At 32.3% G+C, this 17,085-nt stretch overlaps 1 protein-coding gene across 1 annotated transcript; it reads left to right on the top strand.

Moving 5' to 3' along the window:
* Nucleotides 1-9,706: 9,706 nt before the first annotated feature.
* LOC140435778 (zinc finger BED domain-containing protein 5-like) lies at nucleotides 9,707-9,976 on the top strand. The gene has a single exon (XM_072524496.1). The coding sequence runs from the start codon at nucleotides 9,707-9,709 to the stop codon at nucleotides 9,974-9,976; it is 270 nt and encodes an 89-aa protein (XP_072380597.1).
* The last annotated feature ends 7,109 nt before the right edge of the window (nucleotides 9,977-17,085 follow it).

Here is a 17,085-nt window from a genome sequence, read left to right as displayed (position 1 = left end):
GGCTTATTCCCAGTTAAATAGTAATTAATTTAAAATGCCACAAGAAATAGCTTCAGAACAATCTTAATTATTAGCATGAAAATGATAAGACTTAAATGAATATCCTGTTCACCGATCAAATAACCAAGTCTGTAAACTAGGGAATATCGGATATATTATTTTACCTGTATTCTAGTATTCATGTAGACCAATTATTTAGGTCCAAAATCGATATAACACAGATGGAACTTGGAGAGACGGATACATCGTCAATAAATTAAAATATGCCGATGATACCAGATACACTAGAAGTTATTAAAGTCATTAAAGTAGATAGAATAAGTAAGGAAACCAGTGACTTGGTGATTGAGTCAAATGGGATGAAATTCAGTTATAAAATGATTTATTTATTAGATTTCTAATTGTAAATAAAAATGATCTTACCTATACTGAAATTTGGTATTTATTTTATTGTTCTGTTGTTTAAGAATGCCTCCTTTAACCTAAATAAGGTGTGTTGATATTAATTACTAGTATTTGCTATCTAAAATCTTATAGTAAAGGGTTTTTTTAGAGATATAGAAAATGTAAGTTTGCAACACTTTTTTAACTGGTGGCCATTTTAAAAGCTGTCAAGAGAATAATGTTGAGTGTGGCATTTCAGCATGAGTAAACTAACGCCCGAACAATGCTTGAAATTGTGCAAATTTATTTTGAAAATTGTGGTTCTGTTCGAAATACGTGTCGCGCACCACGTCCATGTTATGGTCAACATAATCGTCCATCAGAGCAATTAATTCGATTAACCATGGAACGTTTTTACCACGTTTACTCTGAATAATAATACGCATCCACAGAGACATCGTACAGTGCGTACAGAGGAAATTGTTGCTGATGTAGAGCGTAGAATAGAGAAAGACCCGAATCAGTCTATCCGTCGTCGTGCGGAGCAGTTGGATATGTGTCCATCCAGTGTATGAAAGATTTTGCGCGAAGATCTTGGTTTTCGTAGTTATAAGATTCCAACTCGTGCAAGAATTGAAGCTACACAACCACCTAGCTTTGAATGGGCCCAAAACGAGATTGCCGTTGATTCTAATATTCATAAGCGAATTTCGTTTAGCGATGAAGCTTATCTTTGGTTAAATGGCTATGTCAATAAACAAAACTGGCATATTTGGAGTGACGATAATCCTTAAATGTATGTTGAGACACCATTACATCCAGAAAAACTGACTGTTTGATGTGCTTTGTAGGCTGGTGGAATCATTGGTCTGTACTTCTTCAAAACCGATGCTGGCCAGAACGCTACAGTCAATGGTGATCGCTATGGAGCCATGATTACTGATTTTTTTATTCCTCATTTAAACAATCATGATTCAGCTGTGTTTTTAACGCTTTATTGCAGATATACGGCCACAAATGTTGAAAAAAATTATTGAAAATTGAACTTCTAGATTAGAATACATCAGAGCCAGCAGTGGCAGTCATACAGTAGATAATCAATGTCGGTTTAACACAGTCTGTCGCCCGGTGCTGAAACGGTTGCCGCTAGGCTCAAAAATATTTCTTAACTTTATTTCAATTCAACAAAACATCAGTTTATTAAAATAAGGAAAACAATTACAACTTTTTTTGGTTTTAAACTTGAATGAATACTAACAAAATACAAGAAAAAAATTAAGGGCGAACTACAAAAAGTAAAAAAAAATGTACCTAATAACATTGAAACAGGTAACATGACTTGGTAATCAAATACCTTTACTATAGAATTAGTTACTAGTTATCTTACTTTTACTGAAGCAAACTTTCGATGATATCATTTATATTTAATTCGTTTAGCAGGTCCTCGTTAATTGCATTTCTTAAGTAGGTCTTTACCCTTTTTAGTGTCGAAGGAGAGCGTTCGCCACTTGCATTTGCAACCATTATGGAGAAAAAAATACGCAGGCAAATATTAACGTTTGGAAATGAAGATATTAATTTATTTTTGTATAAAACCTGTACCAATTCTAAAAAAGTGTTTACTTTTAATTAGGGAAGGGACGTTAACAAATGCTTTAAATGAACACATTCTTGGGGAAAATACTCGTCCAAATCCTCCTTGTATTTTTATTGTATTTCGGTTGCCGATCTAAAAATACCTTCATCTTCCATAGTTTTTAGTTTAAACAAAAATTCAAATGCTCTTAAACAACATTTATAACTATCAGATCGGCGAATAATCTCCGACTTAAGATTGTCTATTATAAAACATAACATTGTATTCGCATTTTTTCTTTTTGGCTTAAACTTGCCTCCAAATTCTTTTCTCCTAATTGCAATTTTTTTTGGTAATCCTCTTCTCAGCATAATTTTCGTTCCCTGTTAACAACATTCTTAAGGCCTCGTAGTGATTAAAACGATCACGTAAGAAATCAAAGTAATTTACTGAAGATGATAACAGACGGACGGTTGTGCGTATACCCATATTTTCTTATGGTTACCCATATTAAAAGAGAAAGCTATTAAAAGGAAAACATCAGTTTTAGTTAAAAGTCAGTAACATATAGAGGTTACATCATTTAGGTTTTTTAAATAACAGACATATTAAATCAGAATTTGGTGTTTATTGAAAGTAAACTAACTGTACCACCAAATACTTACCATGTCGGGATACTTACCATGTCTCAAGCTAAAGTTGATTTCATGTAATCGAATGAACTATATTACAAGTAAAGTCGTCCCAGGAACGCAACTTAACAATATTGGCAATATCATTTTAAAGTCGTCTACTTTAAAATGTATAATGTATGTTTGAATTGTCAATATAAATGAGTCAGATAAAATTTAATTATTAGCAGAATTTTTCACTAAGGAATAAAAAAACAAAATTTGTTTAATTTATTAATGTTTTTATTTTGAGAACGATTTCCAAAGTAGAAATTGAAACGTCAATAAATGTACTTTAACCTTTAATTGTGACTTATTTCCATTTAAATAGTAATTACTTTAAAATGCCACAAGAAACTAGCTTCAGAACAATATTAAGAAACCATATTTTCTTTTTGTACTGCTTTATTCACCTTATTAACCCTTTGTAAAACGTCAAGCAGAATGGTAAGATTATTCCGTTTTTCAACAAATCAAGTTTCTCCGATAGAGAAGATGCTTTAATTCTTACTACATTGTTCTCATTTACATCCGTTATTGTTTCAATCAAACATGTTTTAATCAAACCGTAATTGCTTTTTAACACTTTTACGGCATCAAAACAAGAATACCAACGGGTTGTGTTCACTCTTTTAGGTAACAGTGTCTGCCCGGACTCAGGCGAATCCTTTATTGCACGAGACACTAACTCCCACATGTGTGTAGACACGGAGAAAAATTTTTAGATAGCTTCTACCAACATAAAAAAAGATGTTGCTTCCAAACAACAATTTGCTGCATTTTGGATAATCAAATTTAAAGAGTGAGCAGCACACGGCACAAAGAGAGCTAAATCATTGTAAACTTTAATACGTGCTTGCAAACCAGAATACTTGCCACTTATATTACTGGCATTGTCATAAGACTGGCCTCTACAGTTCTTAATATCTAATTCCAAAGACTCTAACATACCAATAACTGTTTCCTCAAGTTCTTGTGAGCTATGGCCAGTATTTTTATAAAATCCCACCAATCTTTTCACGAGATTCCCTTTATTGTTACAATATCTTAAAATCATTGTAATTTGGTCATCGTGTGTTATGTCAGGTGTTAAATGTACACTTATAGAATAGTATTTGTTTGCCTTAATTTGCCTAACAATTTCATCTTTCATGAGTATCTCTAAATGCCAATTTCCTGGTAGCCAGAAACTTTATTACACTTATGATTCTTTTTAGTACTTTAACACAATATTCTTTTGCAGTGTTAATTTGATTTTCGAGTTCTACATCAACTCTTCCTTGTTTTAATAAGCGAGTCGTATTGGATCTTTCATGTTCGTCAAATCTTTCCTACTTTTATTTCGTAATGAAAATCCTGTTTTAAATTGGTTTTTTTTTTCAAATAAGACACAATAAAGACAAAATATATTGTCAATGCTCTCGGAGTAAATTGCCCAATCACGGCGAACCACTTCTAAAATAACTAGTTTTTTATAAGCTATTTGCTTACTGGCATACCTGTTTTGTTCGCCGAAATTTCTTTTTACCATTGTAAATTCTATATCTGTAAGATTCTGTTCGACCCTAGAATAATTTCTGCATAATTATGGAAATCTTGCTGGAAAAGTGCTGGATCTTTAAAATTCGATACCATGTGGATTTGTATGCAAATTTTATTTTATCATAACCGTATAATTTCGGAACAGTACGCGCTTCGCGTGTACCGCCCGGGAACCTTCAACCGCCCGGTGATACAGTCCCGAAAAGACCCATGGTTAAACCGCTATACCACTAAAAAAACACCCTTTATATAATCTTCGATGTACCCTTAAATATTAATAACTAACTTGAACAGCAAGGGTATTAGTATTGACCTTCACAAATAAATAAACACATCAAGCAACGAATTAAACAAACGCAGCAATAAATTCGAGAGAGCATTGCAAAAGGCACAGTTATTTTAATAAATAACACATAAAAATGTCTAACGAATACAAAGTTTTTTTTATATATACTTCAATGTTGATTGGATTTTAAAATGTCTGATGTTGTAATGCCACCTACAAATTGCAGTATTGCCTGATTAGTCAGCAATGAATTCATACTAATTTCAAAGTAATATGATTTCTCTATAATGAAGTAATTAAACAAAATTTAAAAATTGCCCCAATTTATGGCAAATTTTTAACGTAGTCAATATAAAACATGAAAATATAACAAAAAATGTCTTTAATAATCTGTGTTTCCTACAGCAGAATTAATTACAGCTGAATATTATATTGGCATGCTTAAAATCAATTATCAATTTCGTTTTGAGAAAATATGATCCCTTCCTCTGTAAGAAGATCTTGAAGATCTTGCCTAGTATGAACATTTTGCAGAAGAGCAATCCATCTCTGAAGCATATCTAATACATGTTTAATGGAATTAAGATCTGGCGATTGTGCTTTCCACGGTAAAAGTAAAATATTGTTGCAGTATGTTGCCTTTCATTATCCTGCATGTAACGCAAATCACGATCTGTATCAGTTGCAAAATAGAAGTAAAATATGTTTTTTAGATACGATGAATTTATTGATATTAATATAAAATGTATTTTACAAAAACGGGAACAGTTTTATAATCAAAAATTATTTCAGCCCACATTATAAACCTGTAACCCATTATATGGACGACCACCCTGTACATTTCCGAGTCTCTCTTGTCGAACAGGTGTTCTCAAAATTCTGTATTAGTGTAGATACAAAACCTAGCTTCATCTTTAAATAACACAGAACCCAATTATTGTCAGCCCCAATGCACATTTTGTTGTGCCCAACCAAATCTAAGTCCATGAATTCAATGACTTAACATGAGAACCTTTAATAAACTTCTGTCGTACAGGTCAGGTAAATTTCGATAAGGTAATATTACCACAGATCCTGTCTGGGAGTAAGTTGCACGTTGCTGACCTCCATATCTTTCAGCGACATTATCAAATTTTTTCTATCGACGCCATGTACGTGAAATCACATTACGAGATACGTCAAAATGACGTGCAACAATTTAAAATATCCGTTTTCAACTAATCAGAAAAAAGGAGGTTACAAATGGTTGCGTTTATTTTTAAAGAGGTATCCTAAACTAACGTTTAGGACACCATAGGGTTTATCAACTGCCAAAATTAAAGGATTCAAATAAGAAAACATATACGTTTTTTTTTTGAAATTTTTGAACCTACGATAGAGAAGGTGAAATTTAATCACTGTCGAATTCATAATGTAGATGAGACAGGTATAACGTCTGTACAATCAAAGCATACCAAAATAATCACCTTAAAAGGTAAAAAGCAGGTAGGGGCCGTTACTTCTGCAGAAAGAGGATCACTAGTGACTGTGGTTACCTGTATGAATGCGGCTGGTGGTTTTATGCACCCTATGGTCATACTTCCCCGAAAAAATATGAAGGCAGAATTGCTCAACCGCGCTCCACCAGGGACAATTTCTGCCTGCCATGTGTCTGGCTTGATTCAGAGTCACATTTTTACCAATTGGTTACAACATTTTATTAGTCATGTTAAACCAAGTAAAGCTGATCCAGTTGTATTAATATTGGATGGTCCCTACTCTTACACGCGGAACATTGACTCGATAAATTTGCCACGCCAAAACCATGTGGTTATTCTTAGTCTGTCGCCGCATTCTACTCACAAAATGCAGCCGCTGGACCTTGCTTTCATAGGGCCTCTTAAAACGTACTACTCACAGGAAATTGAAAATTGGCTAAGGAACAACCCTGAAAGAGTAGTTACCTACTATCAAGTTTGCGAATTGCTTGGAAACGCTTATGTAAGATGTGCTACATCTGAAATTGCTACAAATGGTTTTTGAAAGAGCAGTATCTGCCCATTTAATAAACACATTTTTCGAGAACACGACTTTGCCATTCACCATCGAGTTCCAGTTCCAAATCTACCAGAGGCTGAACAAGAAAACCAAGTAACTCCTTCCAAGCATGTAACTCCTTCAAGAAGTATGGATGCGACCAAATGTGTAAAAGATTTATCATGTAAGAACAATTCTAATAATAGAGATTAGAGCAACAGTGCAGTCACAAGATATTAGCCCTTTACCCACCACTTCATTTAACAAGTCCAGTATTAAAGAAAGAAAGTCCAGAAAAGGATCTGCTGCCTTGATTACGGGTACACCATTCAAAGATGCATTAGAAAGTAGTTTGTCAGAACAGAAGAGAAATTAAAGTATTTCAAAGGAAATTCCGAAATTAAAAATAGACAAACCTTTTAAGAAAACAAATAAAACTAAAGGAAAATCTATTGCTAATAAGACAATGACAACCAAGGTTAAAAAGAAAAGTGCTGATAAAGATAAAGCTTTTAGCTCATCTGAAGAAGATGAAGAATTCATTTTAGATGATGATTCTGACAGTAGTGTGACATTGGGGAAGAGGAAGCAGAATGTATGTTTTATACTGGACTCTTCTCTGAAGATACCTCGGGCGCACAATGGATTCAGTGCTCAAAGTGTTTTAAGTGGGCTCACACCGACTGCATCAATGTAGACAAAAAAGACGCATATATTTTTGATTTCTGCCTCGATGGCTAATTTTATCCCGTTATCCTAATATCCGGTATTAGGAACATTACTTTTGTCATTGATGTGAAGCTATTTTCTTGTGGCATGCTAAAGTAATTACTATTTAAATGGGAATAAGCCACAATTAAATGTTAAAGTACGTTTATTGACGTTTCAATTTCCACTTCGGAAATCATTCTCGAACGTCAATAAACGTACTTTAACCTTTAATTGTGGCTTATTCCCATTTAAATTGTAATTTTTTTTGACAGTCAAAATTTACCGTTTTTTTTTAAATTTATATTAATATTAATTAATTAATTGACATATTAAAACTAATATTAGGGTTCAATAGGTTATAAAAGGTATATAATTTAAAAAACCCAATCGGGCTTTAAAGAACCCAATCACAAAACGTTTTTGGGCATCCAGATTGTGTATTTTATTTGTATTCTTAGGTAACAAGATAAACTAATTTGCGAATAAACTAAAATTTGTAACAGCTTCGTCTATTATGTAAAATTGTCTTCAAATTACCAAAATACATATACATTTTTTGTACTTTTTTTGAAAAAGTGATAATTTGTGCAAGCAAGCAAACATTGTAAAAGTCTGAAATGCCGTAGTTGCTGATTAATATATTTTTATTTTTCCTGATATATTGCTTTAACTAACTCAAATATAAGTATAATGATTAAAGTTTCAACTGAAACCACGTTTAAGCAATTACCCTCAAAGGCAATTCCATCCCTGTTCTGTGATCTTTATCACGGTTGGTTGTCGACTAGCTTTTGTTTCGGATGATTACCCATCCTGGAGATATTTTGCGGCCTGGAAAATAACTGCACATCCAGTCCGGATCCGGAACGGGATAAACGGAGTAGCGTTATAGCAAACGCAACATTTTTTCGTAAGCCGGCTCGTTTGCCAGAGGCTGTCAGAGTGACAATATGGATCTTTACAGAATAAAGAAATCTTGGAAGGATTTTCCATCAAAAGGTTTTATGTGGATAAAGGCGGTTGCTTAGTATAGTAGGGATTTGAATTAGATATCAAAATATCTTTATCAGTGCGTTATATGAATGCATTCGAAATAAACTTTAAGGAAAATTTAGGCCTGAGTTAAATAACAGATATAAATTTTAGCTATTTTAGTTTAGGAGTTTAAATAACACTTTTTATACTTAAGGGTATGAAGCTTTACTAAAAATTTAGAAACCTTAGAAAAAGGTTTTAAATTATAGTCCGTCTAGAAAGTATCCGGAAAAAAGAAAGCAGAATTATAATTTTACGGTATTTATTTCTATCACTTGAAATATAAAATTTCAACAAATAATTCATCTAATTTACTTATACAACCTCCATTTAAGTTTAAACACTTAACTAAACCACCAGGTACACCCGAAACTAGGTCAAGGCCATAATTTTCGGTAATGGTGTTCCAGGCCTGTAAAACTGAGCGAATTAAACCTTCTTTATCTCGTGGCGCTGCTTGTTCCACTTCAATCTTTCCCCATATGGTTTTAATGGGGCTAAGATATGGAGATGCTGCTGGCCATGGAATTGTTGCCAATTCCTGTCCTTGAATTGTTTGAGCTTGAGTATAAGCAGAAGTATGGCATCTTGCATTATCTTGATGAAAACGCCACCTCTGGATATAAAACATGAGCCCTTTCAAAAAGAAAATTATTTAGAATGTCACAATATTTCGCACTATCAACAGTACCATTAACTATACAGAGAGGTGTAGCACCACGCTGAGATATTGCTCCCCAAACCATTATTTTAGTGAAAAATTTGGAAATTTGAACGGTAACATTTTCTCTTGATAGGACTTTTAGATGATTTGCACCAAGCTGGAAACAACTTTCCGAAAATCGGATACTTATTCGAACATTGACAACACTGACCCCGTGTTCCCTATTGTCGCGCGTGTTATGTACTTTAGTCAAGTTTTATTACGAATGCGGAGTTTTTTTGCTATCAACAATGGATACTTATATTCAAAAGAATAGAAAACAAAGTGAAGAATCAGGCGAAAGCAGTAATGTTAATTTAAGTAAAACAAAGAAATATAGGAAATATGACGACCAATATTTGGTTTTTGGATTTACCTGCGTTACTAAAGGGAACTTAGAACTTCCACAATGTTTTGTTTGTCACGGTAGCCTACCGTCTTGCCAAATGTAAAAAACCACATACAATCGCTGAGGAACTGATCTTACCTGCAGCGGTAGATATGGTAACAGTGACGATTGGAGAATCGGCAGCTAAAGAAAAAAAAATGTACCTCTTTCAAACAATACAGTTAGTCGTCATATTCATGACATGACTTTTAGGTTTATTTGCCATTCAACTGGACCAGGCGACTGATAGTAATGATTTATGATGATGCTTAATTAATATGTTATGTACGGCACATACAAGAAACAAATATATGTAGGGAACTGTTATTTTGCAGAAAAATATGAGAAAGTTGTAAAGCTTTTGATTTATTCGAAATTTTAAACTCAATAACATATGACTGAAAATACTATTAACTTGGATAACTGTGTAGGCGTGTGTACGGATGGTGTCCGAGCGATGTCTGAACAGTATAGAGGACTACAAGCTCTCATCAAAACCAAGGCTGCAAGTGTAAAATGGACACATTTTGTAATATATAGGAAAGCCTTAGCAGCAAAGAACGTTACACCTAAATGCGAGCACACCTCTTTAATTTATTATTGCAACTCTCGTTGGCTGTCCAAAGCCAACGTACTCGCACGTGTATTACGAATTAAGAAATGAATACACGTATCTACATACAGAATCACATTATGTTGGGCAAAATTGTATTAATTCAGAGTTTTTAATAAACTTAGCATACCTCTATGACATATTTAACAAATTAAATGATCTTAATAAGTCTTTGCTAGGAAACAATACTCATATCCTGCAATTGGCAGATAAAATTACTAAGTTTCAGAAGAAGTTGCTCTTATGGAAGTGTAAATTAAAAAATTAAAAAGTTGACTGTTTCCCTGCTTTACAAGGTATTCTACAAGAAAAACAGATAGAAATCCTTGATATATCTTTAAAGAATATGTTTACATAACACATGTTATCATTGAGCGAACACTTTGAGAAATATTTTCCTGAAGATAATGGAACAACATGACTGGGTCAGAAACCCTTTCCTATCATCCACGCCATCAACACTTTTAACAGAGAAAGAACAACAACTGACAGAATTGTCCTGTCATTCCAGCCTAAAGCTTTAATATGACAAGGACAAACTGTTTGAATTTTGTAGCTCACTTTCTCATAAATATCATGCCATTAACACTGCTGCATTAAAGGTTTTATTACCATTTGCGACTTCGTACTTGTGCGAAATGGGCTTTTCTGCAGTTTCAGGAATTGAAAACAGGTACAGGTCAAACATAAACTTAGAAAAAGAAATGAGAGTAGCAATTTCCAAACTGGAGCCCTGGTTTCATAAGTTGTGCTCAAAAAAGCAAGCACATCCCTCACATTAACCAGCCAGTTACATAAATAAATATCCCTTTTGATTTATGTGCCTATGTTTTGATTTCGGTCTTAATTTCTAGCAAAAAATATAAATGTTTAAATAGTGTTTTTGTTATAACTATAACCTGTTACTAGGCTATTACTAAAATTGGTAAGTATTTTTGGGGGTTGGGTTGAGGGGGCGTCGCAAAAAAGTAGCAAAGTCCCAAGGGCGTCACAGTACAAATAAGTTTGGAAAGCCCTGTCTTAGGGTAAAAACAGCACAATGAATGAAAATTTCTAAAAAAAAGCTTTAATTTGAGCTGGGCTACATTTAATTTGACCAAATACGTTACGCAAAATTTCAAAAATGTGAATTTTTTACTATTTTCAATTTTTAGATAGGATTTATTAAATTTTTTATGCTAAATGCATTATAATGTAGCTCTTTTAATTACAAATCGAATGAAACTTCCCAATATTCGATAGGCCATTTCGTTTTCGAGATACGTTTAATTGTTTAAAAAAATTCTTAAATTTTTATAATTTTTACAGGGCTGAAACCAATTTTTTTTCTACAATAGGTAGAGATCTAACTTAAAACGAAATCTTTTGTTGGGTAATTATGTTTTATTTAGTTATCAAAATAATTGCTCAAAAAGCTTTTAACACCTTATTTATTGCTTTGAAGTAGGAGTGAGCTTTGCGTTAAAAACTAATTAAGCTACAACGCTCCTTATAGAGTATATAAGGGGCTTCTTAAGCGACCCTCAAATTTCGTTGTGAAATTTTTGTTTTTGTTCGACGAGTAAGTCTGTTCGAACAAAAATGTCTAACACGAGTAAAAGGGTGCGTTCATTACGGAGACCATCGCGTGGTATCCTCGCCTAGAACATAGCACTGATAGCCCAGGAAAATAATCATTTTTTCATGACACTCGTCCGGCCAGGCAAACGACAATTGTTTTAAGTAGTATAAACCTCTGTAACAAAAAGCTATGTGTTTCCTGTAGTCGATTTTTTTAAACTTAATTAGTTATTAACAAATTAAGGTCAAAAAACAGAAAATTTTTGCTGTTTTCGTCTATCAGCAAAAAATGAAGCATTTTAAACAAATTTAAGAAGAGAAAAAAACTTACAGTTACTTAAAGTTACATAAAAACTTTCAAAATAGCGTTTTATAAATGTTTCTATCTTTATTTGTTGCTAACGAAGTTGCAAAATAAGTCAAAAATTTTGGTTTTTTATAAATGTTATAACTAGAAACAAAAAGAGAAATCAAACGATTTCTACTTAGCGAAACCGAATTCAAATCTTAACCACTGTGTTTCCTAAAATTTGCGAAACAAACAGCTGGATGAATTACCCGGCAAGGGAATCTAAAATTGCATTCCACAAGCCGTTCATCCTAGTCAAAATTCGTAGTGAATTCAGTTTCTCGTACTTCCAACGAAGTAAATAACAAAACAGAATGACGGTATTAGATTTTTTGTTCTGATACAGTGCAGCAACAACCGCTGATACGTATTTCGACCTTCTTAGGTCTCTTCAGAACGGTATAGTCACTGCTCTGAACCAAAACAAAAATCTCTCCCCTGCTGCACTGTATCAGAACAAAAATCTAATACCGTCATTCTGTTTTGTTATTTACTTCGTTGGAAGTACGAGAAACTAAATTCACTACGAATTTTGACTAGGATGAACGGCTTGTGGAATGCAATTTTAGATTCCCTTGCCGAGTAATTCATCCAGCTGTTTGTTTCGCAAATTTTAGGAAACACAGTGGTTAAGATTTGAATTCGGTTTCGCTAAGTAGAAATCGTTTGATTTCTCTTTTTGTTTTTAGATGGCGTAGTTACGTCCGTATATAGTTATTTTAATAACTATTGTCTAGGACGGGAGAGATTTTTGTTTTGGTTCAGAGCAGTGACTATACCGTTCTGAAGAGACCTAAGAAGGTCGAAATACGTATCAGCGGTTGTTGCTGCACTGTATCAGAACAAAAATCTAATACCGTCATTCTGTTTTGTTATTTACTTCGTTGGAAGTACGAGAAACTGAATTCACTACGAATTTTGACTAGGATGAACGGCTTGTGGAATGCAATTTTAGATTCCCTTGCCGAGTAATTCATCCAGCTGTTTGTCTCGCAAATTTTAGGAAACACAGTGGTTAAGATTTGAATTCGGTTTCGCTAAGTAGAAATCGTTTGATTTCTCTTTTTGTTTTTAGATGGCGTAGTTACGTCCGTATATAGTTATTTTAATAACTATTGTCTAGGACGGGAGAGATTTTTGTTTTGGTTCAGAGCAGTGACTATACCGTTCTGAAGAGACCTAAGAAGGTCGAAATACGTATCAGCGGTTGTTGCTGCACTGTATCAGAACAAAAATCTAATACCGTCATTCTGTTTTGTTATTTACTTCGTTGGAAGTACGAGAAACTGAATTCACTACGAATTTTGACTAGGATGAACGGCTTGTGGAATGCAATTTTAGATTCCCTTGCCGAGTAATTCATCCAGCTGTTTGTTTCGCAAATTTTAGGAAACACAGTGGTTAAGATTTGAATTCGGTTTCGCTAAGTAGAAATCGTTTGATTTCTCTTTTTGTTTTTAGATGGCGTAGTTACGTCCGTATATAGTTATTTTAATAACTATTGTCTAGGACGGGAGAGATTTTTGTTTTGGTTCAGAGCAGTGACTATACCGTTCTGAAGAGACCTAAGAAGGTCGAAATACGTATCAGCGGTTGTTGCTGCACTGTAACAGAACAAAAATCTAATACCGTCATTCTGTTATAACTAGACTTCGGCAAATATGCATATTGCATATTTTGCATATTGTGCATATTTTATGCAAATATTTCATATTTTGGCATATTTGTATAAAAGTTTGCATAAAGTGCATAAAAGATCAGATTTTTATACTGTATTTGAAAATTTTTAAACATACCAATTTATTTCAATTCTTGTATAAAATTTTGTAGTCATTTTAATCAAGAAATGATCTAAGTACGTAATCTCTACAGGTACAAAACATTTAGAATTTTAAAGAAGATCAATTTAAGTAGCCCTCAACATTCTTAGAAAGTCTCGGTCACTGAGGCATTCAGTTATTGGATAATCGCTAAGGGTTCGCTCATTTGCATTTTATGATCTAATCCCCAAATCTATCTACAATTTATTGTATCTTAACAGCAGGTAAACGGCTAATAGCTTTGTTCCTAATTTAGGGATTTTCCAAAATCTCCCAGTTTATTGAATTAGGTACCTAAACATTTCTAATTTGATGCTCAGATTTGTAAATCATTTTTGTTTTGATATTCAAAGCGTAAACACTCGTTGTGCGTAACAAAAAGGAAGATTGTGATTTTATAATGCCTAAAACAACCAGTGCTTCAACTTGGATTAAACCTTATAAAGAGCTGTCTATGGATATGGGAAAAATCTACTGTTCAGTCTGTGGCAAAATTGTAAGTATCTAATATTTTCTATTAAATATCCAATATTTCATACATACAGGGTGTTTCCAAATGACACTTACAACGTTTGACTGTAGATACTTCTCGAAAAATTGAACAAAACGATATAGTTAATGAGGGGTCAAACTTATTTACTTTTCGAGATACAGGGTGTTAAAATTAAAAAAATTAAATTCTTTTAGTTAATAACAACAATAACTTTAAAACCAATAAACGTATTTACTTGAAATTTAGTACTCGTAGGTTGTTTTTAAATGAAAAATAGCTTCCTTTAGCGAGAAAAAATTGTCCATGGTACAATACAATGGTGTGTATTTAGAAAAATTTTTCACCTTTACTTTTTTTTATGAAGTCAGCTATTCTAAAACACAATTATTTTTATTGTAATTGAATTAACAAAAAAAAAAACTTTTGTTGAATTTTAAAATAAGTTATATGATGTACTAATGGTTAGTAACAAAAACTAATTTGTGGATTAATACTGCATTTAAAACACTTAGCGAGTGTTTTTTTTTCCAAACCAGTTATTTGATTAACCAAAAACACCTTGTATATTTTTATATTTTAAAGGTTGGGTTAAAATAAAGGTTTTTATTTTTATTTATAGATAGCATATGAGAAGAAATTTCAGATAGACCAACATGTGAGAACTGCTTCACACATTGCAAAAAAAGGAAAAATAGGAGGAAAACATCAAACTTCAATGGCTAAATGTTTCCAATCTACTTCAAAAAAATTAGATGAGCAAGAAACTTTTAATGAAGACTTGTGTCGCGCATTAGTGTCTACAAACATACCGCTTTCAAAATTAGCAAATGTAAATTTTAGTTCGTTTCTAAAAAAATATTGCAAACTTAATGTTCCAAGTGATCGGTCTCTAAGAAGAAATAATGTGAACGGGCTATACTCGTCGGTGTTAATTAATATTAAGGAAGAAATTGCAGATAATTATTTTTACATATCTGTAGACGAAACCACTGATTCCTCAGGAAAGTATATTGCTCATTTATTGATTGGTGTTCTTAAAGAAGATACGTTACCAAAATCTCATCTTATTTCATGCCAGCAACTTGAGAAAACAAATGCTTTAACAATTTCGCGTTTTATACAAGAAACATTAGCAACTTTTTTTCTTCCGACAACTATTCCTTCTAATAAATTACTGCTTATTTTATCGGATGCTGCTCCTTATATGGTGAAAGCAGGACAAAATTTAAAAATATTTTTCCCAGATTTAATACATGTTACTTGTGTAGCGCATGGATTAAACAGAGTTGCAGAGGAAATACGAAAAAAGTTTCCTCTTGTAAATACCATGATATCCAGTGTCAAAAAAGTATTTCTTAAATCTCCTATAAGAATTCAACTTTATAAAGAAATGCTACCTAACATTCCTCTTCCACCACAACCTATTTTAACGCGATGGGGAACATGGTTAGAAGCAGCTAATTTTTATGCAGATCATTTTGTTAAAATAAAGAACATAATTGATACGTTAACAGATGAAAGTTCCCAATCTCTTTTGGATTCTAAACAAACTTTTCAGAGTAACTTGCTTCAACAAGAACTTTCATTTATAAAATCAAATTTTAGTTTTGTTCAAAAAACAATTACTCAGTTAGAATTACCAAAACTGTCATTGTTCGAAAGTACAGCATTAATAAAAGAATTTGCGTCATGTTGTCGGAACGTTAGAGGTAATATTGGAAAAGATATTTTAAAAAAATTTGAAGCTACTATGGAAAAAAATAAAGGTTACCATATTCTTTCTTAAGTAGTCAGTGTTCTAGCTGGAAATATTTCGGAAACAATTAATTTAGAACCAAATGTTTTGGTTAGTTTGAAAAATGCTCCCGTTACATCAGTTGATGTTGAACGAAGTTTTTCCATATATAAATAAATATATGTACTCAGACAGAAGCCACAAGTTTTTGTTAGAAAATTTTGAACACCACTTGGTCATTTATTGTTACCATAATTCTAAATAAGTTTATTCATACTTAAAAATGATGTAGTTACTTAAAATAAATGTAAATCTTAATGAATAGTAGGAAATATTTAGTTATTTACACTTTTTTTTTAAATAAAATTGTTACTATTTTACGATTTTTTTATTTATTTGTATGCATATTTTGTAAAATATTTGCATATTTTCGGGTAAACACGTGCATATTTATGCGCATATTTTCTACATTTTTATTTGCATATTTGCCGAAGTCTAGTTATAACGTTTTTGAAAATAAACTTATAACATTTATATTGCGTGGAAGGGTGTGTCTTATAGTACTTAGAATACGGTCATAATTTCAAAGTGATCGGTCAAATATTTTAAAAGTTATTATATAGTTAGAAAGTTAGTTAAAAGTCAGAAAATTATATAGTTTCAGTAATTTTAAGGGAAGTTTCTGAAAGAAGAAGACTTTTTCTAATATTTACAATAAAAACAATTAAGAAAATTAATTTTAAATATTGCAAAATAATTTTGCAAAAAACATTTGGTTTTTGGCTTATAAACAATTAGAATAACTTTTTAACCATCTCCTATTAAAATATTATTTTTTTATATTTAAAAAGCCTGAATTTTTTCACAAATTTAAAAGAAAAAATAATTGTACTAAAATAATTTGGGACAAAGTTAACCTATTTTTTTATTTAATTTATAGCAGCTTTGTTTATATTTTCTTATATATATGATATATTCTTATATTCTTCAGTATAGTTTTGAAATATTGTAAATATTTCATGTAATTAGCGAAACAGAATGGTTCAACAAAATGGAATGGTCCATTTATTGGGTACTAGGGGAGTCCCTTACAACATGTATAAATTTCATTTTGTGAATAACATGATTTTTTAATGTATATTTGAATACTTGCAATAATTATAATAAATTAGATGTATTAGATTAGTTTTACTTACAATATTG

Source organism: Diabrotica undecimpunctata, chromosome 3 (assembly GCF_040954645.1).
Source record: "Diabrotica undecimpunctata isolate CICGRU chromosome 3, icDiaUnde3, whole genome shotgun sequence".
Lineage (NCBI taxonomy): Eukaryota > Metazoa > Arthropoda > Insecta > Coleoptera > Chrysomelidae > Diabrotica > Diabrotica undecimpunctata.
The sequence above is the reverse complement of the archived record's forward strand: the minus strand, read 5'-3'. Positions and strand labels throughout refer to the sequence as shown.

What these genes read in the sequence shown, in the direction of transcription:
- LOC140435778 (XM_072524496.1), top strand. Translation starts at nt 9,707, where the DNA reads ATGACTGAAAATACTATTAACTTGGATAACTGTGTAGGCGTGTGTACG.